Source organism: Antrostomus carolinensis, unplaced genomic scaffold (genome assembly GCF_000700745.2).
Source record: "Antrostomus carolinensis isolate BGI_N321 unplaced genomic scaffold, ASM70074v2 scaffold17279, whole genome shotgun sequence".
Lineage (NCBI taxonomy): Eukaryota > Metazoa > Chordata > Aves > Caprimulgiformes > Caprimulgidae > Antrostomus > Antrostomus carolinensis.
In genome coordinates, this window is record NW_010339393.1 from 24,399 (window position 1) to 47,672 (window position 23,274).

Here is a 23,274-nt window from a genome sequence, read left to right on the forward strand (position 1 = left end):
GGCAAGGCCCTCACTTCTAAGAGGGCAAACTCTTCTTCAGACTCTTCTTGTGTAGACTTCAGGTCACTTAGGTTATCTGTACTAAGTTTTCAGTGCAACATAAGCAGGACAGCTAGGCCTAAAGGCCAACTGTGGTTAAATCAGGAGCACTGCTGAGGCTTAAAGATAATAATTTGAGATAAAACCAGTGTAATTAAGTTTCTGTAGGACTAGAAGACAAACTTTCTGAATCAGACACACTGCAAAAGAAGCCTGCATGGTACACCTCAGCACCGTCAGTCTAGGAACACTGCAGTGAGAACAGCATCACACAGTTATTACAAACACTTTCTGCTCATTTCATGCACAAAGCCAGACGGGGTGAGCTCAGAACCAGAAGTGTGAACGTGGGGGTGCCCAGCTTTCTGCAGCACCTTAATAGAAGCAGGATGAGGGTTCATTTCCACAGCAGAGGTCTGAACTAGCACCTTCTACCTACTGATGCCAGCCAGCCCATGTCAGTTGGCCTCACTGGGAGAGGTTTCATTTACTACTCACAGATAAAGCCTGAGAGGCTGAATCCTAAAAAGAGGAAGTATTTTCTTAAACCTCTGATAAAAAAAGCCTTTAGGATTCATCCATCTCTGTGGCACTTCCAACCCGCTGACTTGATCACCAATTCACCAGCTTTTATTGACCTTAAATTCATTGGTGAAACACCCAAAGTGACACAGGGATGATCCAGGCCTGCATACCTGCTGCAACTGTAAAATGCCTAACATCTAAGCAAGTGCAAAATGGCAAGAGATTTTTGTCAGTCCTTTGATATGCAACTGTAATAGTCATTACAATCTATAGCACAGCCTGAAAACTTTTGTTGCAGGAGATTAGCAGGGCCATCTGTATGCATTTTTCTCAGGAGGTGCCTTCTCGAGTCTAAGTACCACAATTATTCTTCACTTGAAAGGCTGGCTGACTTGACATATTACAGTATCAGATTCTGCCCCTTCAGGTGGTCTGGCTGGGATAAGCACCTGAACTATTCACTCTAGCTATTTGTGATCAAACAGTCTTCTTGAAACCAAGCATTAACATGAGTAACAAACATCTGAGTGGAAAAGAATAAGCCAACCTAGCTTATAAAGTTCTATTGTACCTAAAAGCTCTATCACTTCCTAATGACAACTTTGGCACAACAATGTTCTCAGATACCAGAAATGCATGCCTGCTGTGCTCACGAAGTTAGTATACACTCCTTTAAACCTCATCAGAAGCCTTCATATTTTCTCACTTTCCACTCAATCACATTTGTAAACTGGCTGTATTGGGAGAAGAGCATCAAGAGGTAAGTGTGATCAGACAAGACACAAAGAGTTTTAAGGGCAGTTATCTTGAACCACTGTTCTATTTTACTTAATAACATCCTGCAAATAACACACAAATTTCCTCAAACCAGATTAAGAGAGAAGAGCAGTAAATCACAAGGTTCCTCCTCTTCTATCATTAGTTATAAGTAGTATCAGTTGCAGTAACAAAGCTAGAGAAGCACAAGAGACCTGGCTGTCACTTAGCTAGTTTTATCTTCTTTACTTCCTTCCCACTCCATGACCTGCAAACCAACCTATCTTCCATAAATTTGTGTCTGACTTTCAATATACACTTCATCCTACTACTTTACATGTATTTTTAACTATAACATAAAACTAATCTTTCCATCAAGCTTTGTACTCTGTATCCTTTTGAAATAAAATTCACCCACCTCGTCCTTAAACACTTTGCCATGTTCTTCACATCCTGGTAAACTCCGTATAAATTCAGAGACCTGCCACCAAAGTATACAACAAAAGATTTAGTAGGAGAAGTGTTTTCTCACAATAGTCTTAAAGGCTGACAGTCATCAAAGCAAATTTTTTTAGCTGTTGTTTTTACAGCTTCATATTAGGTGTTCCACTTCCATATTAGGTGTGTATGGTCGTGCACCTGGGTGTTTAAGGACAGGATTCATAAAATCTGCAAGCTAAAAGAGCACATGCCACTCTTATCCAGAGGACATCTAAGAGGGGAATATGGCTACTTCTCAAAATTACTCAGGTTCTTCTATCCATGCAGATCCAGAACCATGAATCTTTTTTCGGTGAATCATTTCTCACAAATCAGAAGGGTTGCTACTTTCTTCTTCTTTATTCTTTACACCACAGACATTAGCAAATCTTTTTTAAAAGTTCATGCTTCTTTTTCTCTGATTAGAGGAGACTAAGGCAGAAAATTGCCTTAGTCATAGGTCCTTCTGAAAGTAAAGCAGGGACTAGACTCTGTCTGTCCAAGCATTATTACATACTTGAACAGTGACAGGGCTCTGATCTTGAAATCAGGTGTCATGACTTGACCTATACAATACCATTCTTCTCTGCAATATGTTCTCATCCTCCAAAAGTGTGTCACATCCAAACTATGCACCAGGAGTAGTTCCTTGGTGCATGCTAAATTATTCCTCCAAAATGTTTGTGTGGATGCTAGATGTCATTAGTGTAGACCTTGAGCTCCTGATCTGCTGAGCCATACATTTAGCACTTTTCTTTCCCTTTTTAATCCCAGCAAATATGTACCTATACATATATATTTATCTACATCTATACCTATCTCTACAGATATGAATTACTACTTACTGCTTCTAGGTGTTTCAGGGATCTGTAAACATTAGGTCTGACGGACTCTAATCCTCTGAGTACTAATGCACTATTGTTAATTTATGAGGTTAACTTAAAGCCCTGGATCAACCATGACTTCAAGGGCAGTGGCAGTGAGACAGAAGATATAGGGGAAACTTACCTCATCTGTACTCCACTTAGAAACTTTACTGGCTGGGATCCCAGCTACACTTGGAAGGAGCTTGCTCTGCTGTTCCCAGCGCAATGGTAGGCCAGGGATTTGCAACTTGGAAGACACAATAACTGGTTGAGAAAGAAGCCTCTGCGTGTTGGGTTCTTCAATATCTTCAACAGCAGGAAGCAACAAACAAGCATTAAATCCCTCCATCAGTGAGATCAGTCACAGTAAAAGCATGTTCCTTTCTATTGATAGGGGCCTCCCTATACAGGCTGTAGTTTTGCTTCCACTAGTATGACTGTGATTAGATTGGCTCTACATAAACATAACTACTCTTACATGGAAGAAATATCTTCCAACACAACACAATCCTATGCCAACACAACTGTTGGCATACCACACCACAGTTCAAATAATTTTAAATATTTTGATACAATAAATGACACCCACGTTTAATAGTTGTACAGCAGTACAAGAACTAACTTACTTCCAGGGTTGAGCTGTTATAACTTCATCAAAAGCAGCACCACACTGCTACAAAATTCCAAGTGAATCAGTTGTACAGTTCCAGCCCACACAACATTTATGCCTCATCCACAACAAAATGTTTCTCAGTTCTTCTGATGAAAAAACGCAAATGTCTGCAAATTTCCTGCTCCCACTTCAACTGAATTTTTTATTTGGAAAACAACATTTAACTCCTCCGTACTGCTATGGGGTTTTTTTGCAAGGTCATTTCCCTTTTTATCTCACCTATCCATAATGGAAGGAATAAGTTCCCATGCCACTGGCCTCAAAGGTAATGAGCCAGTGGGAGGGTGGCTTCAGCCACATGCTGCTGTTGCTGCTGCTGTCTGGAGAGCAGCAGCAGTTGCAGATGTGTGTAGGAGGGAAGAGTGAAGAGGCATGCCTTGAATGATGTCAAACTGCCTAAGACATCTACATTCATTTTGATCCATTGCAAATGCAAAAGCAACATGCCTGCTATGAACTCAGGCCTAAATGCTTCCCAATTGCCGAGTAAAATTGTGGAAAATCTCTGGAATCAATTTCTGAATTAAACAGCCAACAAAGAACCTATGCCTAATATTCTTTACTACCATGGCTTCATGCAACCACGCACAAATCCCTGTGCTATTTCTGTTTGGATCGCTCACTTTATTACAGCTCCGATCTATTTCTGGTTTTGGGAAGTTGCTATTATTCACAGTTCTCCCTGTCCTTACTGTTCCAGTTTTCATACATTTGTGCCCAACAACTAGGGCACAAATTCCTGTTATAGATTTTTGCCAGCACAGTGGGACTGGCCTAGAATGTATAATGTGGCCAATACAGGATGTGATTACATTTGCCTGTGTTGTCTGCTCCTCCAGCTTAAATTTTTGTTATTTTCAAGACAACCTCCTTTTATAACAATGTCCATGTATTCGGTCTGGCTGAGACGGAGTTAATTTTCCCCATAGCAGCCCCCATAGTGCTGTGCTTTGTACTGGTAGCTAGAAAGGTGTTGATAACACACCAGTGTTTTGGTTACTGCTGAGCAGTGCTCACACAGCTTCAAGGCTCTCTCCAACATTCATCCTCCAACCCAGTAGGCTGGGGGGTGGGCAAGATCTTGGGATTGGACATAACCAGGACAGCCGACCCAAACTGACCAAAGGGATATTCCATACCATATGACATCTGCTCAGAAATAAAAGCTAAGACAAAGGAGGAGGAAGAGGAGGGGGAGCATTTGTTATTATGACATTTGTCTTCTGGAGCAACCGCTACGTGTACTGAAGCCCTGCTTCCTGGGAAGTGGCTGGACATTGCCTGCTGATGGGAAGTAGAGAATAAATATTCTGTTTTCCTTTGCTTTATTAAACTGCCTTTATCTTGACCCACAGGGTGGTTCCAATCTTATTTTCTCTCCTCTTCCCATCCTGTTGAGGACAGGAGTGATAAAGCAGCTTGGTGGGCACCTGGCATCCAGTCAAGGTAAACCCACCACAGTCTATTATTCAGAAGTTGACTCATGCCATTTTGTCAGTATTTTCAGTCCACTGATTAAATTTTTAGACTCCTTAATTTTTTCCTAACATCATACTCTTACTCTTGGAAGTGAGCTCCCTAAATGCCTGTTTACACTTCACTGTTGTTCTTCAATGTTCCTTATAGCTTCTACTACTATTAAAAATCTCAGTGAAGAAAAGAGAGAGTCTTGTAAGGCAGCGAGCACGCTGAAAGTAAAGTCTATTTTACTAAACAGTACCTTTCTCTTTGTTCCCTTGAATCCCCTCCCCATCCTTATCCTCTGATTTATTTCTAAAAAAGGTCTCTGAAGAGTTGAAAATGTAAGTATTTAGTGCCTTTTTTTTTTTCCACTCGTAAAACATGTGATACATTGATACTGTAACATAAATGGTAGGCAACAATACTGTGTGAAGAAAATTCCAAGCAAACTGCCCTCCATTTTCACATGTTTAAACATATGTATACATAAAAGCATATAGGTACATGCATACTGAGTAGCAGCAATGACAGCTAAGGTTACCTATCTATCCCAAATGTCTTTATTTTCAATAGTTTACAGCTGTGTCAAATCCTAACAATTCCACATGAAAAATCTATGCTGGGCAACTGTTCATGCTGTGTTCCTCTGGAAAACTTCAAGCAAACACAGGTCAGCTGGTTATGAATGAGGTCAGCAGAAAATAAGTTCACTAACGTGACACTGCATAATGCTAAACGTGGCTCTCCATCTATTCATATTCAAGAGCTCTATTTACTGACACGGAAAGGAATTCCGTGCCTAATACCTTTGAGGATGTGGATAAAAATGCCTCTGCTTCTCACCTAGTGTCATATCTGCCTCACAGGTAAGATGAGCAGCACAAAAGGAGCATGTAAATTGCAAATTTACCCAACTAGATGGAGAAAAAGAAAAAAGAAAAGTCCCCAATCCTACAGCAGGTGTAACCACATCCCTGACAAAAAGAAACTTAGGTTTAGTGTGGGTAACTTCTTGCAAAAGACAGTGCAAAGCACAGTATTTTGGCTATAATCTATGTAATACCAGACATCGGAAAGTTCTCCCTATCCTCATGCTCTGATATTTGTCACTCTGCTTCCCAAAGAAAGGCAATCTCTGTCTGTGGGCCAGAGAAAATACATGATGTACTTTGGACATTTAGGAGAACTGTAACTTGAGGCGCACCACGTGTTAACTAGTTTCACCACAGAGTCACAAAGAGCTCCTTGAACCATGTACGTGAAGAAATAAAATCTGCTTGCCACCTCCATGCAAGATAGTAGAGCCAGACACAGTAAGTTCACACTGTGACCACTGTTGTCCTCTGCTGACAGTTTGCTTCAGAATCAGTCCACCTGCCTCTACATTCTTCTTCATACTTAATGTTGCCTTGTTATCCTTCTCCCTGAACCTTATCTTCCTTAATTCATCTCTCCCTTCTTAGTGAGTTACCCTTCAACAAAACAGAACCTAATGTTTCAAAGAAGTTAAATGGCAAACATTTTCTGGCATTAACAAGAGACCATTAACACTGTTCACTCCCTCCTGCACGTTCTAGCTCCTAGCATGTAACAGGTTTCTAAGCATAGGATTTGTGTCCATAAAAAAACCAACCAAAAAACCAAACAAAAAACAAAAAACAAAACCCAACCCAGTATCTAGGGGCTGTGATTTCAGTGGAGTTCTTTAGCTCGAAATAATCCTTCTCCAAAAAAGGGAAGATAGCAGCACACATTTTATAAAGCATCAGGAGAGAACTGGACAAGTGAGTATGGCAAAAATAGGTTGAAGAATAATAATGTAAGTGCATGTAGAAAATATAGGACAAGTACAGGTACCGGTAGTCACAGTTCACAAAAGTCTGCACAACTGCAATTATTTTAGCTTGAGTTTTCCGTGACTATAATAGCAAGAACTCAGTGATCCATTTCCACCCTGAAGATTATTATGGCACATTTAAACAAATAATGACATGAAATTGTGTGTATGAAAGGGAGGTAAAAAGGATAACTTTTTAAAACAATAATGTAAAGAAAGTGTTCTAGTTTTATAAATGTAAATATTCAAGACCCTGCACAGAAATGCATCCTAAAAAGTAAGCAGAGATTGTAGGTGAAACTTTATCCAAAGTCTATTCTGCTAAACTCAAAAAGCTTCACAAAATCAGGCCAGTCTTCTTAGACTAGAAGAACTGCAGACAAGTTAAAATGTTCCAAACTATATGAATTTAAATTTTTTTGCACTGCGTTACATAATGCAAAGTCAACATCAAAACAGTATATTCCCATTCTGCTGAAACAAAATACTTAAAATGACCAAAAACCTCTCATTCTTTCATCTGCTTTAGAGATTCTTCTTTTAATGCTTTGTTTTCTCTAGAATTCTGAACTACACCATATTTCAAAACACTTTTAACAACCTGGAGTTTTTTACATCTTTTGCACAGGTCTTGTAATAGATGTAATCTTCCATACTTCACACACTCTTCAGAGTGCCTCTTAGATCTATCTGAAAAGTGCTGACAGACAAATGGTGTTTTAAGATAAAAAGAAATGTATCAGAGGTTAACAATTAAAAATACTAATAAAAATATTAATTTTATCTTTATGCAATGCTCTACTGGTCTAGAAGAATTTCCAGGGTTTTATGATAAGCTCACTTAAAAGATAAGAAATGTAGCCGTTGAAGAACCACAGTACCTCAAGTCTCAAGATTTCTGATAAAAGCCTTACAAATTTTGTGTTGCACAACAAATTGTTGAAGAAAAAAAAAATCTAAAAAATTAAATTATAAAATTAAGACATTTAGCTTCTCATTAACTTCCCCAAGTTAATGAAATTATTGCAGCAAAAGCTGTACTGAAACAATGCACTGCCTCAGTTCAATCACTAAATAGCCTAACATACTAAGTTTCACACAAACTCATTATCAAATATAAGACTGTGACATTCCGGATTTGTGTTGTATACTTTCTAAACAATGAGGATAAAAATGAATAATGAACAGCTACCTCAATCTATCCAACTGGATCAGTGAAGAGCCAGGAGACTCTAGATACCTCCAAGTCTTTCCTTCCCAAATTCCTTCAACCTTTCTTCATGTCAAGTCCCTCAGCTACCTAATCATCTTGGTGGACTGTCTTTGGTTTTTCAGTGAAGTAAAACGTTTAGCCATCCCTCTGTAACATGCATGAAGAAGAAAGGGCCTGTTCTGCATATGGGCTGCTGGAAAGTATTAGACTGAACAACAGACTGAGGTTGGACTGTGTAAATCACCTTAACTTTTCATTATGCCTGTAAAGTGTAAATGCTTTAACTTTCTTTCAATACACTTTTGAAGCAATAAGTGAATGTCATACCTTTACAGCTCAGACCAATTTACCATTTTTTAAAAGTCAGTGCAAATATATTCTTGAAACTTTTTATACTAGTATTCATTTTGCACTCATCTTGATAACTGCGATAAAGCTCTTGGCAAAGCCTTTGATGATTACAAGATAAAGAAACAGTGTTAAAAGCGTTGCTGTCAAGAAATTTTTGGACACAAATACTGAATGTGGAAAATAAGTTGCAATGAAATTTCATGAAGAATTTCAAGGAATATCACACTTTAGTTCTGCAGATTTTAATATGAAACAAAGGAAGTACTGCCAATTTACCTTTAATTTCACTTGAAATGAGCAGCTTATTTTCTGTCTCCTCTTCCTCACACTCTTTGCTCTTTATGGGGTCCTTTGTCTGTAGTGCTCCACTGAGGAAAATAAGATGTTCATTTTTTATTAATACATCATAAAAATCACTAAGCATGATGACATGTCTTGCTAACAATGCTATTAACACACCAGAATTCCCACACAAAGGATGCTGTATCATCATAAAATAAAATGAGAGGATTTAATTTCTGACTTACACAGATGGTATGACTAATGACATGAATTTTGCAATAAAGGTTCAAGAGTAGTGTAAACTAAAATTACGTAAATCATATTGACACCGTTGACTTCATAACTGAAACTGGAAAATATACAAATAAAGGCAGCAGATGTGTCCACGACAGAAGATGGGAAGAGTGAAGAACACATATACAGCTGCATTTCATACAAAGCCTTCTTGGTTATTCAGGCCATTTTCAGGAGCTGTTTGAAAGAGCATCTACTTCTTTTTCTCAGCCCAACTTTCATCTCCAACCTACCCCAACTTCTGTACTACACTGACACGCAGTTCTGCAACTGTTAATGATCTCACTGATAATATCTGTATTATTTTGTTACTGTTTTTGCATTACTTCTTATCCAGCTAAAAGAGCCACTCTGCCTGCTGCCTGAGGCTGCTCCCTCAATTTATACATTAAATACTACGTATACTATTGAAAACAAGTAAGCATTGGGGAATAAATCAGCTAGGAGCTGCAAGTTCACTGACAACAACAGAAACACATTTAATACACTATTATTGGTGCAAAACAAACACAACAAATTGGCAAATCCAGCCTTTGTAGTATGGTAGGACACAAATAATAACGGTATGACAAGCAATGTCAGTGGAATGCATACAGCAGGCATGTCTTCTTGTGCCACAAAGGACTTCTCCACAGTATCTTTCTCAGAAATGTCATCTCCATTTATCTACTTAAAAATTATTTTCCTAGCCTCCACAAACACAGAGAACTTCTAAAGTAAGATGTTAAAAAGTAGTGCAATGAATTCCAAAGCTGTGATTACTGTAATTCAATGTAAGGAACAGAGACCACCAAACCTGTGAGGAAACATGTAGCTTCCTATTTTTTTGAGGACAATTTTCATAGTGACATACATCCAGAAATTTTATCTCAGTGGTTAAATACAAGATAGTACCATGAATTTAAGTTTTTGGAGAAGGGGTTGGAAGATAAACTGAATTTTCTGTTAAGAGGTAGTACTATTTGATTCCCAAGCCTGTGTTCACCTTCCTTAACTGTAAATATTTCCAAAGTGGAACTCCTATTACAGTGAAATTCTTTTGCTAGTCTGAAGATAGTATAAAGATACTTTCAAATTAATATGCTGTAGGTATGTAATTTTTATATTGAATTTTAATCTCTGAACATTCCAAAGGGACAGACTGCAGTTTTTACATGCAGTTATGCAACCCAAAATTTTCTAGTACAGTTATTTATATACACAGATACCTCTTACTAGTTTAAATAGATAGATAGATAGATAGATAGATAGATAGATAGATAGATAGATGATAGATAGAGTAAGTAGAACTGGAAATTAGTTGGGTACTACTCAGATGTGACAAAACAAAATAAATCTTATGGTTGGCTTTGTATGTGGTTGGTTCCTCAATCAAGGACTTCTATGAAACAAAAGACTACGTGGAATATGAAGGTATACACAATTGTACTGAAGTCAAACATAATTAAATCCACACCATGAGCTCAGCAGCTAAAGAGCACACAAGTATACATATCTATGTCTTCAATTATGCATGTGCTCTTTGAATATACATCTAAAAAGATCCACTGGGTATTGCAATAACCAGATGCTCAATATTTTATAACTCTAGCAGTTCAAATACACCTAATGTTGTGAACACTATTTTTCATGCCTTTTTCAAAGGAAGTTTATTCAACTAAAAATCCTTTCTGACTATGCTGGATACATAAAGAATGTGGAAAGCTGGATGATAAAATGCAGATAGTCATCAGTGTATTCAAATAGTTCAAATACAAACTACAAAGCCTCTGGGTAATTCAAAGTTGGCACGAGGATGTTATTCTCTGAATGAAAATGACTCAGTACAGTGAACAGATTTTAGGTCTTCATAAAGATAATATCTGTACATAAGCAATAACATATTTGTACACAGAGGTAGGGAAGAAGGATCTCAACTTCCAATAATTTAGCTTTCTTGTAAGATTTTTCCTCTCCTCTCTGATATGCATTTCTTTTTTCTTAAATACACTGTGACACTCTGTTCCTCCCTATTTCCAATATAAAGACAGCCAAAGAACTTCCATCTCCTTCCTAACTGCTTCCAAGAGTTCCACAGACAAATCACTGAACTGCATTGCCTGGGAAGTTGCATTTTAAACTGGTCTCCAACCAACCCATACTTTGAAAGGAACTGGTAAGTTACCCAGGTGCCTTCTTTTCTTTCATATCGCACAACGGGGGCTTCTTGCAAGGAGATTTACTTTCTGCATCTTCCTGCTTAGTTGTTTCTGGTAGAGTTTTCCCAGATGATCTATTGTGAGCTGAAGATTTCATACCTACGTGACCAGGGCTGGGGCATTTTCTGTCACTGTTTAAAACAAATTAACAAAATGTTTAAAACTGAAAGCAGCTCAGTTGCTGTTCAACTTGATTTTCTCTATGGGTAAAGAGTCATTACTGAAGAAATATAAGGGCTTTTTTTGTTTTAAGAAATATACAGAAGTCTCTTACTTGCCACCAACAAAATTGTATACCTGGGATTTTCAGAAAGCACAATACAGAACTCTCTTCCCCATGAAATCAAATATTTAGGCAATTCAACAGGAAGAGAATTTGTCCAATGTCATTTTTTATAATAAGCTATGCACTTTGAATATTTGTAACACAAGAAAACTTTGAAGTATCATCTTCCTCCTATCCCTTCTTTCCCTTTCACAATATACCATTATGTAGTCAGGACCCTTTAAAGATGTTATGCAGTCTCTCAATTGGGACAATGAAAAAAATACCACTTGACACAGTCCCTGCCACAGAGAACACTGCTCAGACTGTTACTGACTTCATTGGGACAGTTCCCCGGGGTTCCTGTCAGAGGGTAATTAAGTCACTTAAGATTTACGATAACCCTACACTTTTAAGAACAATCTAACCAGGCAGTGCTCTTTGGCAGCTGAATAGTTTGGTTTTTAAAGCATGAAGCTGAAATTGTCTCTGAAAATGCAATTTAAAATACCATCTATTGAAAATACATGGTCATTACAGTGAGAACTGGAAATTTTCACTACAAACATTCACGCTCTCTTCTTTTCCTCTCCTTCCTAAATTTTCTATGTATCCCCACAGCTCAGAAACAGCACAGGAGTTGGTGCCCACAATTGCTGATAGGAAATCACCATCTTGGTATCACATCCCTTTGTTTTTTCTCAGTGCTCCTGCTAGAAGCTTCAGCTACAGACTTTAGGATCGTTCCTTCAAAACGCACTCCCAGTAATTTGATTCCCCACTCCAACAGTAACGACAGAATTCACAGTGGCTGTTCTTCAAAGAGCAACGTTAATTTACAGTCATGTCAATAAGACCACCCCAGTGAACAAAAAAACCACAAATACATCATTTTCTTAAGTGAAACCAACTGGCAAGCAATCCATTTTAAATGCCAATTAACCACTCAGTAGTCTAGACAGTTGCACTGAAGATGAAACTGAATTCTTTTTAAATCATACACAGTAAAATCAGCCATTACACAACTACAAATCACATTGCAGAACACCGAAACAAAGTACTGCTGTTAATCACAGACACAGCTTCAACTGTAATTACTTGATTACAGGAGAGGTGGATCTTTCACTTGCTTCCACTTTTCTGTTTCTGGGGACAGGACTGGCTGCAGGCATCTCCCCACTCAACCGGTCAGGTAAGAGGCTTTCTTTGTTCAAGTTCATCTCTGAATACGGGCAGCTGACCGCACTAGAAGTTGAAGAAGAGAAATACCTCCTTATTCTCAGACACTTTACTGACTTCACGTAGTTCAAATGAAATGACACATCAGAGACCAGTTTTCTAGAAACAGATGCAATCAATTAATAAAAAGATTAGAAAAAATGCAATAAGCAGTCATACTTGAAAATGTTAATAAATCCACTGATTAAAAACTTGAATGTTATTTGCACTTCCTTTTGACAGTAACTTATGTAACACAAGTTGTATTAATTTATATTACAGCATACATTCTGGAAAATTGCTTGATGAATGTTTAGCCTGCTCTCTCATAACTTTAATGGTATTTTATACCTAATGAACAGAGTGCCTTTCACTATACCCACCTCTCTCCAAACAAAATCATTTTTCCACAGTTATTTTTCCTGCAAAAGAATGTATTTCTATTATGTAATGCTCACACAGAAGCTGCATTGCAAGGTCACAGTATGAGGAATGGTGCACATCCTCTTACTGCACTGAACACCCCATCTTTGTAAATGCCATTTTGTGATATTCCATTAAAAGACTGTGATATTTTCAGTCTTTCCTATCAGTCAACACTCCCTATTTCACTACGTTCCAACTAAAGAGAGAATTTGACATTGTGCTTTGATAATGACTTGTAAATATTACTCTAACAAATGGAAAGTCAGACCTCCTACAAGAGGTAGGAAAGGGAAGAACACAAAACACACTGGGCTGAACTAGGATGCTGTCTTTAGAAGAATGCATGTAATGTTCAGTTGGTCAGTAGGCTACATGCTCCCACTTCAAAGACAATATCCCAGATTCTGAAAGGTATATACTTGCCACAACAGTGAGTAAGAACACGCTCAGTTTTCAAATCCTTAAGATATAGGAGAGGCTGGACTAAACTTAATGCTCTATTTTGTGCTCCATGAGCCATGACACTAACTATGATCTCTAATTATGTTTTCCTACTCACCTGTATTATTACAAGGACCTTGACAATGGCAAAATATAAAAAATTCATGTCCTGGGATTTTGTTGATTTTCTTTTCAAGAATATAACTATCTGCCTTTCCATAAACTACTGCAAAGTTGCATTTGTTTCACTGATTGTTACATGCATGATTTCCAAACAGAATTAACTAATGTAAACAAATCTACCTTGTCAGCCATATGCCCTGCCACCTCCACAGTACAAAAACTACACAGAAAACCAACAGATTTAATTATCATGTTCATTTTACAAAGCATAGACTAAAAAAAGGTCTTTTATTCAAAATATGCTGTACATTCTCCTTTACTGATGAAGCTTTGGATTTACAGTGTGTATGAATCAACTCTTATCATGAGATTGGACCAGTATTAGTAATCTAATTTTGGTCTCACCAACATAAACAAAAAGCTGGTGGAAATTTACATTTCCCTCAGCACTAGTATACAAGGAGAAAATTCCTTAAGGCCACACAGGTGACATCAGTCAGTCCTTGCTGGGGTTATCGACACAGGAGTTCACCAGCATGTCTGATTTTGTCAGCTGGTTCATTTGAAAACAAGACAGTATCAGCCTTATTTTTTCTTTTAAATCCTTGTATAGCTGTGCTGAACTTGAATTATAGAGGAAAAACATGTCAGCAGAATATGATTTCTGCTTTTCTAACCAAGATGAGATCCCTGTTTAAGGCTATTCCAAGCAGATGGTGTTCCCCAACAGCCTGTACAGTGTTTTCAAGGGCCAGCAAGCCAGCCATCCCCAGAAGATCTGTACAGGACAGTTATCTTTGCCCCTTTCTGAAGAACTGTGTGGTAGTTACAGCATCTTCTCTGAGATACAGGCACTGAGGTTTTTTGCCATGAGAACCTTCATACTAGAAGTCTACACAGAATAATCAGATAAAGCCAACGGGGGGGCTGGACTGTAAAGTACTGCCTTTGAAATAGGGTAATATTTTGTTAATGAAAATGTTTTAAAGACACAGAATAGAATATACAAAGAAAAATTTAACTTGGACCATTTAACTTTTATTTCTAATTTCTCTTAAACAGAATTTGGCATTTCATTTTAGATTTATTTATATACCTCTACTTAAATTTTTCAACCTACTGATTTTGTCTATCTTAGGACTAGCTTCTGCCAGATGTCTTAAAAGAACAAAAAAACCATAAACTGAAAGATAAGGAAGAAAAAAGGAACAAAAGGGAAGAGGGGAAGTTATTTTATTTTCTCAATTCTTTATATTGCTGCACCTATCACAATGCTGTCTTTTTTCCCTTTCAAATGAACTACAAGATGAAAGATACAGGCTTCTATTCAGAAAAAGGTTTTAAGGAGCCAGTGCTAGTGGGATTTAAATTCTTGCTGTGACAAACTCATACCACTGTGATGAAATACAGTTATTAAGAAATTCAGGAATATATTGATTCATCTCAGTTCTGCCATTGCTATAAGGCAAAGTGTGTACTCTATTTTTGGCTTCCCATGCCCACAGGAGTGTTTTGAGGCTTAGCGTTTTTAAGCAGTTAGAGGGTTGTCTCAAGGAAACACCAAACACTACCAATGTGGTATTTAACTTTAGTTATGTATTATTAAAAAAGTCTTACACCACAATGAAATCTGACAAACACAAGGCCTGCTGGAGATGAAATTATATTACCAACACCATTAATATGTTTCAAGCTAAGAAACAAGAAAAAGCCTCAAAATTCAGTCCTTCCTTAGAACTTGCCTGCTCATATACTGCCTTCTCCTTTAGTATCTTCTGGAAAAACAGAAGCTGGATGACAATTTCAGCCAACAACAGTTATAATATTAACGACGCTTTAGAACACTGGATCTGGATGAGTTTTTCTTTGTAATTAATAATTTGAGTTGCTGTATACTTTTTAAAAACTCCCTGATAGTCCTTTGATGTTACTATTACTTGGGGCAACAAAAAGGACGCTCATGGTTTCCACTGTTGGCTTTGTTTCAACAAAACACAGCATGAATGAACCTGTGTATGAGTTACATGGCTTCAGATCAATCAGTAAATCCTCCTGAATCTCAATGCCTCCAGCATTCAGTTCAGTTTAATATGTCTACTACAAAGAATAAAAAAATTAATCTCGTTATTCTTACATAATAGAAGTATTTGATTGTGTCCTGGTTTTTAGCTGAGAGAGAGCTGGGTTTCTTTTTAGTAGCTAGAATAGCGCTGTGTTTTGGTTCCAGGCTGGGATTTGTTATGAAAGAAACACCGATAACGTGCTAATGTTTTCATTTTTGTCGCTGGAAGTGAAGGACTTCATGTTTTGTTAGTCTACAAGCACAAGATCTAAGGAAGGTGAGGAATATTTAAATTAATAAGCTAAATTAGTATTTGGATATGCCTATAGGATATTCCATATCATATAACTCTTTTGCTCTCTCTGACTTCCACTCGGGCTCTCGCTCTTCTGAGATTGCGGTTTCGGTTTGGGATTGTTGCTCCTCCGGGATCGTTATCTGGGAACAGGCTGGGCATGGTCAGTGAGTAGTGAGCAACTGCACTGCGTATCACTCATTTGCGTAAAATATTACTATTAATATTATCATTATTATAATAATATCATTATTATTTTAAGTTTTATTTTATTTCAATTTTTAAATGGTTCTTATCTCAACCTATAAATCTCGTTACCCCTGTCCCCAATTCTCTCCCCTATTCCCTGGGGGGTGGGGGCGTGTGGAGCAAGTTAACAGCTGTGCTTGGCTGCTAGCCAAGAGTTAGCCTAGTAAAACCACCATAGATTTATACAGGACCATAAGTTTTACAGACAACTCATCTCAAGGGCTCATAAATCTTGATGTTTAGGTTATCTAGTTTTAAATTAGGATTTTTAACTCTTCTGTCAATGCAAACTTGGATTTCTGCTCCAGCTTGCAGTTTGCCTTACCACGCTATTTTGAAGACAGAAGTTCAGAAACCAGTTTCCAAAATGATCAGACGTCCTTGACTTGGCAGTAAAAAGGTCTGCCAGAGGCACAGGGAGCACAGCAAGAAGCAGAAGCAGCAGCAGGTACCCAATCTGAAACCTCTACTATACATGTGACAGGGCTATACACCCTCCAGCGCTGCTTCACAACTTTGAAACCAGTCCAACACAAAGGTACCCAATTATCATCCGAGCTGCTTCAGTAGGCTCAACCCATGTTTCAGTAAACAAATATTCACATTAACACCACCAGACCACCCCAGCATAGGAGAGTAATCAGCCACCTCTAAATGCTGAAGGATCAACACAGCACAGCAATTAGCTGTCTGCTGTACACTTTGTATCCTACTGAAATGGCAGGAGAGTAGCTGGCAATACACGTTCATAGAGCAGTTTTCTGAGGAGAGGGAGCCACTGTTCCCAGAGTCCTGCAGAGGTCTGAGTAAAAACTGAGCATTAAAATAAGCTTCTGTTTTTATTGAATCAGGAAAGATCAATAAAATAAAAATCCAATGCTGGTATACTTCTTGTATACCATTCTGAAGAATTCCTGGGATCACAGGCCGGGGATCTGCAAGTCAACAGAGGTTCTACATGATCAGCCCCTTCCAGAACTGTCCAATGGAACCAAAGTATCAAGACAGCATACCCCATTTGTGGTTATTTTGCAACTGCTCTTCTATCACTCTCAAGATCTATCTCTATGTAGGGTTACATACATATCTTTTTCCTTTAAAGTTCAAGGGTAGTAGGATAAACTGGACTACTGATGGGTGGGCATGGGCCTTAGTCTTCTCCAGACATCTGGAGATGCTCCTATCTTCTAGCAGTATGCAAAGTTTGTGAAGTACAGGGTCCAATTGGATTACTCAGCCTCAGCTACACCTAACATCAGAAGCCAGGATTCTTTCTTAACCCGAAGAATAGGAGTAAAGCGGTACTATTTTTGGTAAGAGAAAGTTAATACTACAGTATTTTTTAATATAAATTATTAGTCTTTATGACTGTAAAGCACTACTCTTCAAATGGGGTATTTTTTTGTTAATGAAAATGTTTTCATTTTAGTTAAAACATTAGTATTAACTTTTAGTATTAACTTCTGGTAAGAGAAAGTAAATACTACAGTATATTTTAATATAGATTATTAGTCTTTATGACTGCTTGGAATATTTTGCAAACCTGTGTGAAGCTACAGACAAGTCTCCTGGTTTAGCTGTACTGGCTGGATACGTTACCAACACCAGCTCCTCATGGCCTTTCAGGTGCAGGTTACTGCCAAGCACTGCTAAGGAATGAGGTTGTATGACAGCCCCAGGAAAACTCACCCAGATCTGCTCAAACCATCTTCCTTGATGGGTTAAACAAATAAACTGGACTAACTCATGGATTAGACTTAGAGCGGCCTATGTCCAGACGACCGCATCTGCTGAGAGTGGTATGTGATGAGTAAGAAACCTCCAGCGAAAAGGTCCTGACAACATCTAGGGATGTACTGTTTTTTTCTGCTGGATTTTTGTTAAGTGATGACTTTATTTCAGTTTATTTTATCAAAACATTTTTAACTAGTCTGGAAACAAGTGATACAGATGTTCTCTTTCACAATTTACAACACATGTTTATCATCAAAGTACTCTTTTTTATGAGAAAGCTGCTTCAACAGTCTAAACCTGACTCAAGAGTAGCTTGTAACGGATTTGACTGGGGCCAATGACCTTGCATAAAAAATAAAATGCAACTTGAGACTGGCATCAAAATCAGATGAGAATTAATTCAGCAGACACTGAACAAATAGATGCGACATCCTGCTGAGCTGAAGTTTCCCACATTTCTGCGCTGCAGTTCTCTTACAACACAGCCTCCACCTTGGCACATTCAGTTCATTTCAACTTACATATAATGCATGTAAAGCTTCTGTAAAGATCTTTATTTATGAAGAGTTGACCCAAACCACTATGTTTATAACTGACCACTCTGCATTACTGTTTGAACTTGAAAATTGTTGCATGCATTAAACATACAATCCACCAACATAAATATGAGCATACAATTCACAAACATACATATGCAGGTGATATGCATATTGCTACCAACCTGAACATCAGTGTCAGTTTCATCTGCGCAGCTCAAAGCCCTAGATTAACTGGTGTTAATACTAAGTCCTTATTAACATCAACTTTTCCAAAAAGTAAATGCTTTATCCTCACTACATAAGCAATCATTGAGGCTTTCATCTGGTTCCTAAGAAACAAGCCCTCAAAATTATTTCAGAACTACTTAGCATTTTAAATTATCATCTTTTCTGCACACAGGCATTTATGCTGTAGATAGAAGTTGTACCTCATCATGAAAAAAAAAGATAAGCATAGTTAAATACATTTCAAGGTTGCCAAGATAAAAGAGCCAAGGGACTGCTACCTGACACAGATAATTATACCAATTTAAAAATGTCTTTGTTAACTCAGGAGAAAATTGATGATACAGTGTTAGAATTTTTGGGGTGACTTGGACCCTCAAATCTGTAGACTCCAGATAAATAACAAATCTCATTATTTTCCTCAGAAATGCTCAAGAAAAAAAACAACACCATACTGGCATATAGGGCAAACCAATACAGTTACTGAATAAGATACTTAACAGTGTTAATTTAATTGCTATGAAACAGCAAATACCTGTCTTATGATCAACAAAATCTCTTTGGTTATATTTTTATCCCCTAGAACTATTAATGTGCAAATAATAGGACTGCTAATACCATAGTAAAAATACAACACAATAGAGTGCCATGAGTTTATTTCTTTTCTTAATATTCAGGATGAGTAAGTATAACAACTTTAAATACCATAGCAAATCCAGTTATAAAAACAAAGGCTACATGAATTAACTAGACACATAGCTCTTACTCATCCCTTCCCTGTGAAACATTAGAAGTTTTAGTGACGAAGTTTACTTAGAGAGATTATAAATTAAAAACTTTTCTGACACATTCACTTACGGGGTGGTTTTGGGGGGTTTTTCTGTGTTTTTTTTGTTTGTTTTTTTTTAAAGTTTCAGCCTTGGGCTAAGAATGGGTCCATTCACCTGAATCTAAGTAACTGAGATGGCACATGGTAAGGAAGAGGATACTCTGAACTGGAAGTCATTGCTGTACAGATCATGTACATTAATAAATCACACAAAACTCAGTCTACTCAAATATGAAATAAAATAGATTTCAGCTAACAACCAGGAAGCTTTTTAGGCAAGTTTGGTCTACTTCATGTTTACAGTGGGCTAAGAACATGAATGCAGTAGGTTACCACATGCTAACTGAAAGATGGTAACCTCTTTAAGTACTAATTTAACCGTTTAAGGAGTTTTCCTCCTGAGTTCAACAAAATTTCTCAAAAGGGAAGGTGGAAAAAAATGAAAAAAATAAATCAAAGAAAAAAAACACAGATAGAAAAAGGCAGAAGGAAAAGGGTGAGAACAATCTGAAAGACTGCAATGTGGCATACTGTGTCATCACCACAGTTCATAGTAAAGCAGGTTTTGTCACTGGAGCTATTCTAGCCACATTGCTTCCTGAAGATAAAGCTTGTAATACCATCAGGAGTTCTTCTGCCTCCAAACAACACAAACACAATGCCTCTGCTCTGGATAGGAAAGAAATACAAGCAGCAAAAGATGCCTTTTGCACATTAAAAATTTAAATACACAGTGAGTTTTGTTGGCAGTTATCTTCGTTAGGGATGAGCCAAGGCTTCAACCAGTGCTGATACACCATCAAAACCTTGTAGCATAACTCTGGCCAAGAGAACATAATTCTGCCACCAAATATATAAAGAGATTGCAGAGTTAACTCTTCGATCATGGTAGTTTAATAATATACTTAAAAAACATGAGTAGACAAATTACCAAAGAGAAATCCTCTAGCCATATAAGAGCAGAAAGTACTTTGAGGATCATATTGACTGTGTAATGGAAAAATTCCAAGAAAACTTCTTGAAACCCTAATTTGCAAAAAGGTTATAGGATGATACTTATGATATTTCATTCTCAACATGTTACATTAATTGCATCTCCCTTACCTAGTCAGAATACACCTCATACTGTAAATATTTTAAAGATAATACATTCTTGACTTAATAAATGTTTCCCATTTATTCTATCATTGTCTCCCCATGCCCTGCCCCTGCACTTTTCCATTCTCCCATGCTACTGTTCTCCCTATGTCAACTCTCCTTCAGGAGAGCCTGGCGTGTTCAACAAAAGGATCTTTAGAAACTCTAGGTACAAACAGCAAGTTGTTCATGCTGTCATTTGGGAACACATGAATTAGAATTTCCTTTTTAGTATTTTCCCAAGCCAACAAGCAAATCTTCATCCAAGCAGAACAAAAACATCCAAGCCATAATAAAATTAGTGCCCTTGTAATTCAAAAGGTTCAAAAGTTATTGCTTTATACATATCTGTAACATTTTGCAATCTGAACAGCAAGCCAAGGAATCCTCACAGGAACAAAATACAGACTAGATGAATCTATCGATCGTCACAAAAAATGATGTTCAACAAATCTTATCTTGGCACACCCTGGTGAAATGAAGTTACAGATTGCTAATGTTTACTTCAGCATGCTCACCATGGCAACTGAAATCACTGCATATTTAGGTTTACAAGATTTCATTTTTTTTTCCATCTTGGATCTGTTTTCTTGTGAACAACAATTAAAAAAACCATGAGCACACATCACTCAACTGAAATAATAAAATTACACTTTCATAGCACATACCTATGATGGCCGATATGTCTTGCTCTTTTAACATGCCCAACTCCTTTACATCCTGCTGTGGGACACCCTCCATTCTCTAAAGCTTCCACCAGTTCCAAGGGACCTGCATGTCAGGGGAAATTATGTATGAGATTAAAAAAAAGTATGTAATCTTCACATGTTATATAAGTGTGCAGCAATATCAGAGTATCATAGTAAACATGAAGAAGAAATAAGTAAACAAAACCTAATTGTAAAGTACTTTAAAAATGCATTCTGCAGAAACATGATGGAGAGTCAAACAACCTAATCCACTGGAGAAATAATTTTATTCTGTGTGAGTAAATCTCTACAGGAAAGCTACATCTATATAAAGAATACAAATCTTGGAGGAACTGTATGACTTTAAATTTCTCTCCTATTAACTACCTGTAGTTGGAACCTGGTAGTTTTGCAAGAGCACATACAAAGTAAGTTACCCTGCTGTTCCTGAAGACAGGGATCTGTTCGTAATGGGTAGTGACCTTCTCCATTTTTAGCTCAAGTTTTCCAGTGAACAAGATGTGAAAACAAAGGCTGAAAATACTACTAAAAAGAACAAGCCATCAGGAGATTTTTGACATTTTTACTTATCTGAATTTGTGTCTATCTGATTTTCATCAACCTGTAACACTGACACCTGCAGAGACATTAAAGCACGTAGCTGTCAAAACTAGCTTTGACACTCAAGCAAACACAGTATAACCCATAGTTTCATAGCAAGTAAGAGACAGATGTACTCCAGTATATGAAACTGAGAACACCTCCTGCACATCTGCAAACATGCACTCACTCTCTCTCTAGTATTGGTTTACTTGAAAAGTACATGAACTTGTATCTCCCCCTACAGATAACAACAGTGATATAAAAAGGTCTATTTAAATAAATTTTCTGAGATGAAAGACAGATTCTTGCTTGCAGATGGATAATGAAAGATAGAAAATTATTATGTATAATTAGGACAGTCCAAAAGCATTTTTAACAGATGTTCCACCTACGCTAATGTTACAACACGATGACTACACTGAAGTCAAAAGACTTCTATAGGCTTTAAAATGGTGTAATGGATGAGAGAACCGAGAATTTTATCTTTTCTTCCTTTATGCAAAACTGATGCCTATAACATCACAAGTCAGTGGACTCAAAGGAAGAGTTAACTCAATAGGGATACTTTTGTAAAGGGAAGTCCTGCCTCACTGATGCTCTGGTTTTGCAACTTTCTCTCTTAACTTAAAAAAATTCAAAGTCTCTAAAACTGTAATTTAAAAGAGCTGCAACTGGCTGTCCATGTTTATACAAGAAGCTACTGCTTGTGTCACTATGAAATGATATTAAAATCAATACCAATACATGGCTCTTAATTCCATAAAATGCTATCATAGAATCACAGAATAGTTTGGGTTGGAAGGGACCTTTAAAGGTCATCTCGTCCAATCTTCCTGCAATAAGCAGGGACCTCTTCAACTAGACCAGGTTGCTCAGAGCCCTGTCCAGTCTGACCTTGAATGTTTCCAGGTATAAGGCTTATCAAAAGGTCATAATCCATGATGACAACTTTACTACATCTTAAGAGAAAATACTATGAATATATAAATACTGGGAGCGTAAGACCATTATGATGACTGTTCTAGACTAATACTGCTAAACATGGCGCAGTGTTCACACCGAGCTTCTGGTATTAAAGACAGGGATCTGGACCACATCATTAAAAGGACTACCTTGCTGACTGAGGGAAAAATAATCACTTGCAAAGTATTTTCTTCCCTCCTTTCAAAACCCTTTTGCAAAACTCAAAATGCACTTTAACTTACTTCAGAACAATAATATTTTTATCGTATTCTACATTCTAAACCATATTCTATGGTAATAATACAAAATAATATTGTTTGAAGAATATGTTATTCAGTAATCATCCTATTTTAATAGTATTTGTGTAGTAGACTTGTAGACTTTTTCTATTTAATGCACGGTCACTTTCCCCTTGCTATATTTTCCATCTTTGTTTTTGTAGTTTAACTAGTATCAAAAAGTCACTTCCACCAATCCCATGCTGGAAGAGATGAGCAGTGC

The 23,274-nt window shown here is 37.4% G+C and overlaps 1 protein-coding gene across 1 annotated transcript in view; it reads right to left on the reverse strand.

Annotated features, from left to right (window-relative positions):
- LOC104531062 (lethal(3)malignant brain tumor-like protein 3) overlaps window positions 1-22,750 on the reverse strand; it is a 24,134-nt gene extending 1,384 nt beyond the window's left edge. The window contains exons 1-7 of the mRNA XM_010175840.2: window positions 22,705-22,750; window positions 21,187-21,289; window positions 12,339-12,485; window positions 10,942-11,106; window positions 8,478-8,569; window positions 2,809-2,972; window positions 1,739-1,801 (exon numbers count right to left, since the gene is read on the reverse strand). Of these exons, the coding sequence (XP_010174142.2) occupies window positions 1,739-1,801; window positions 2,809-2,972; window positions 8,478-8,569; window positions 10,942-11,106; window positions 12,339-12,485; window positions 21,187-21,289; window positions 22,705-22,750 (780 nt within the window). The remainder of the gene's footprint in view (window positions 1-1,738; window positions 1,802-2,808; window positions 2,973-8,477; window positions 8,570-10,941; window positions 11,107-12,338; window positions 12,486-21,186; window positions 21,290-22,704) is intronic.
- Between the last annotated feature and the right edge of the window lie 524 nt (window positions 22,751-23,274).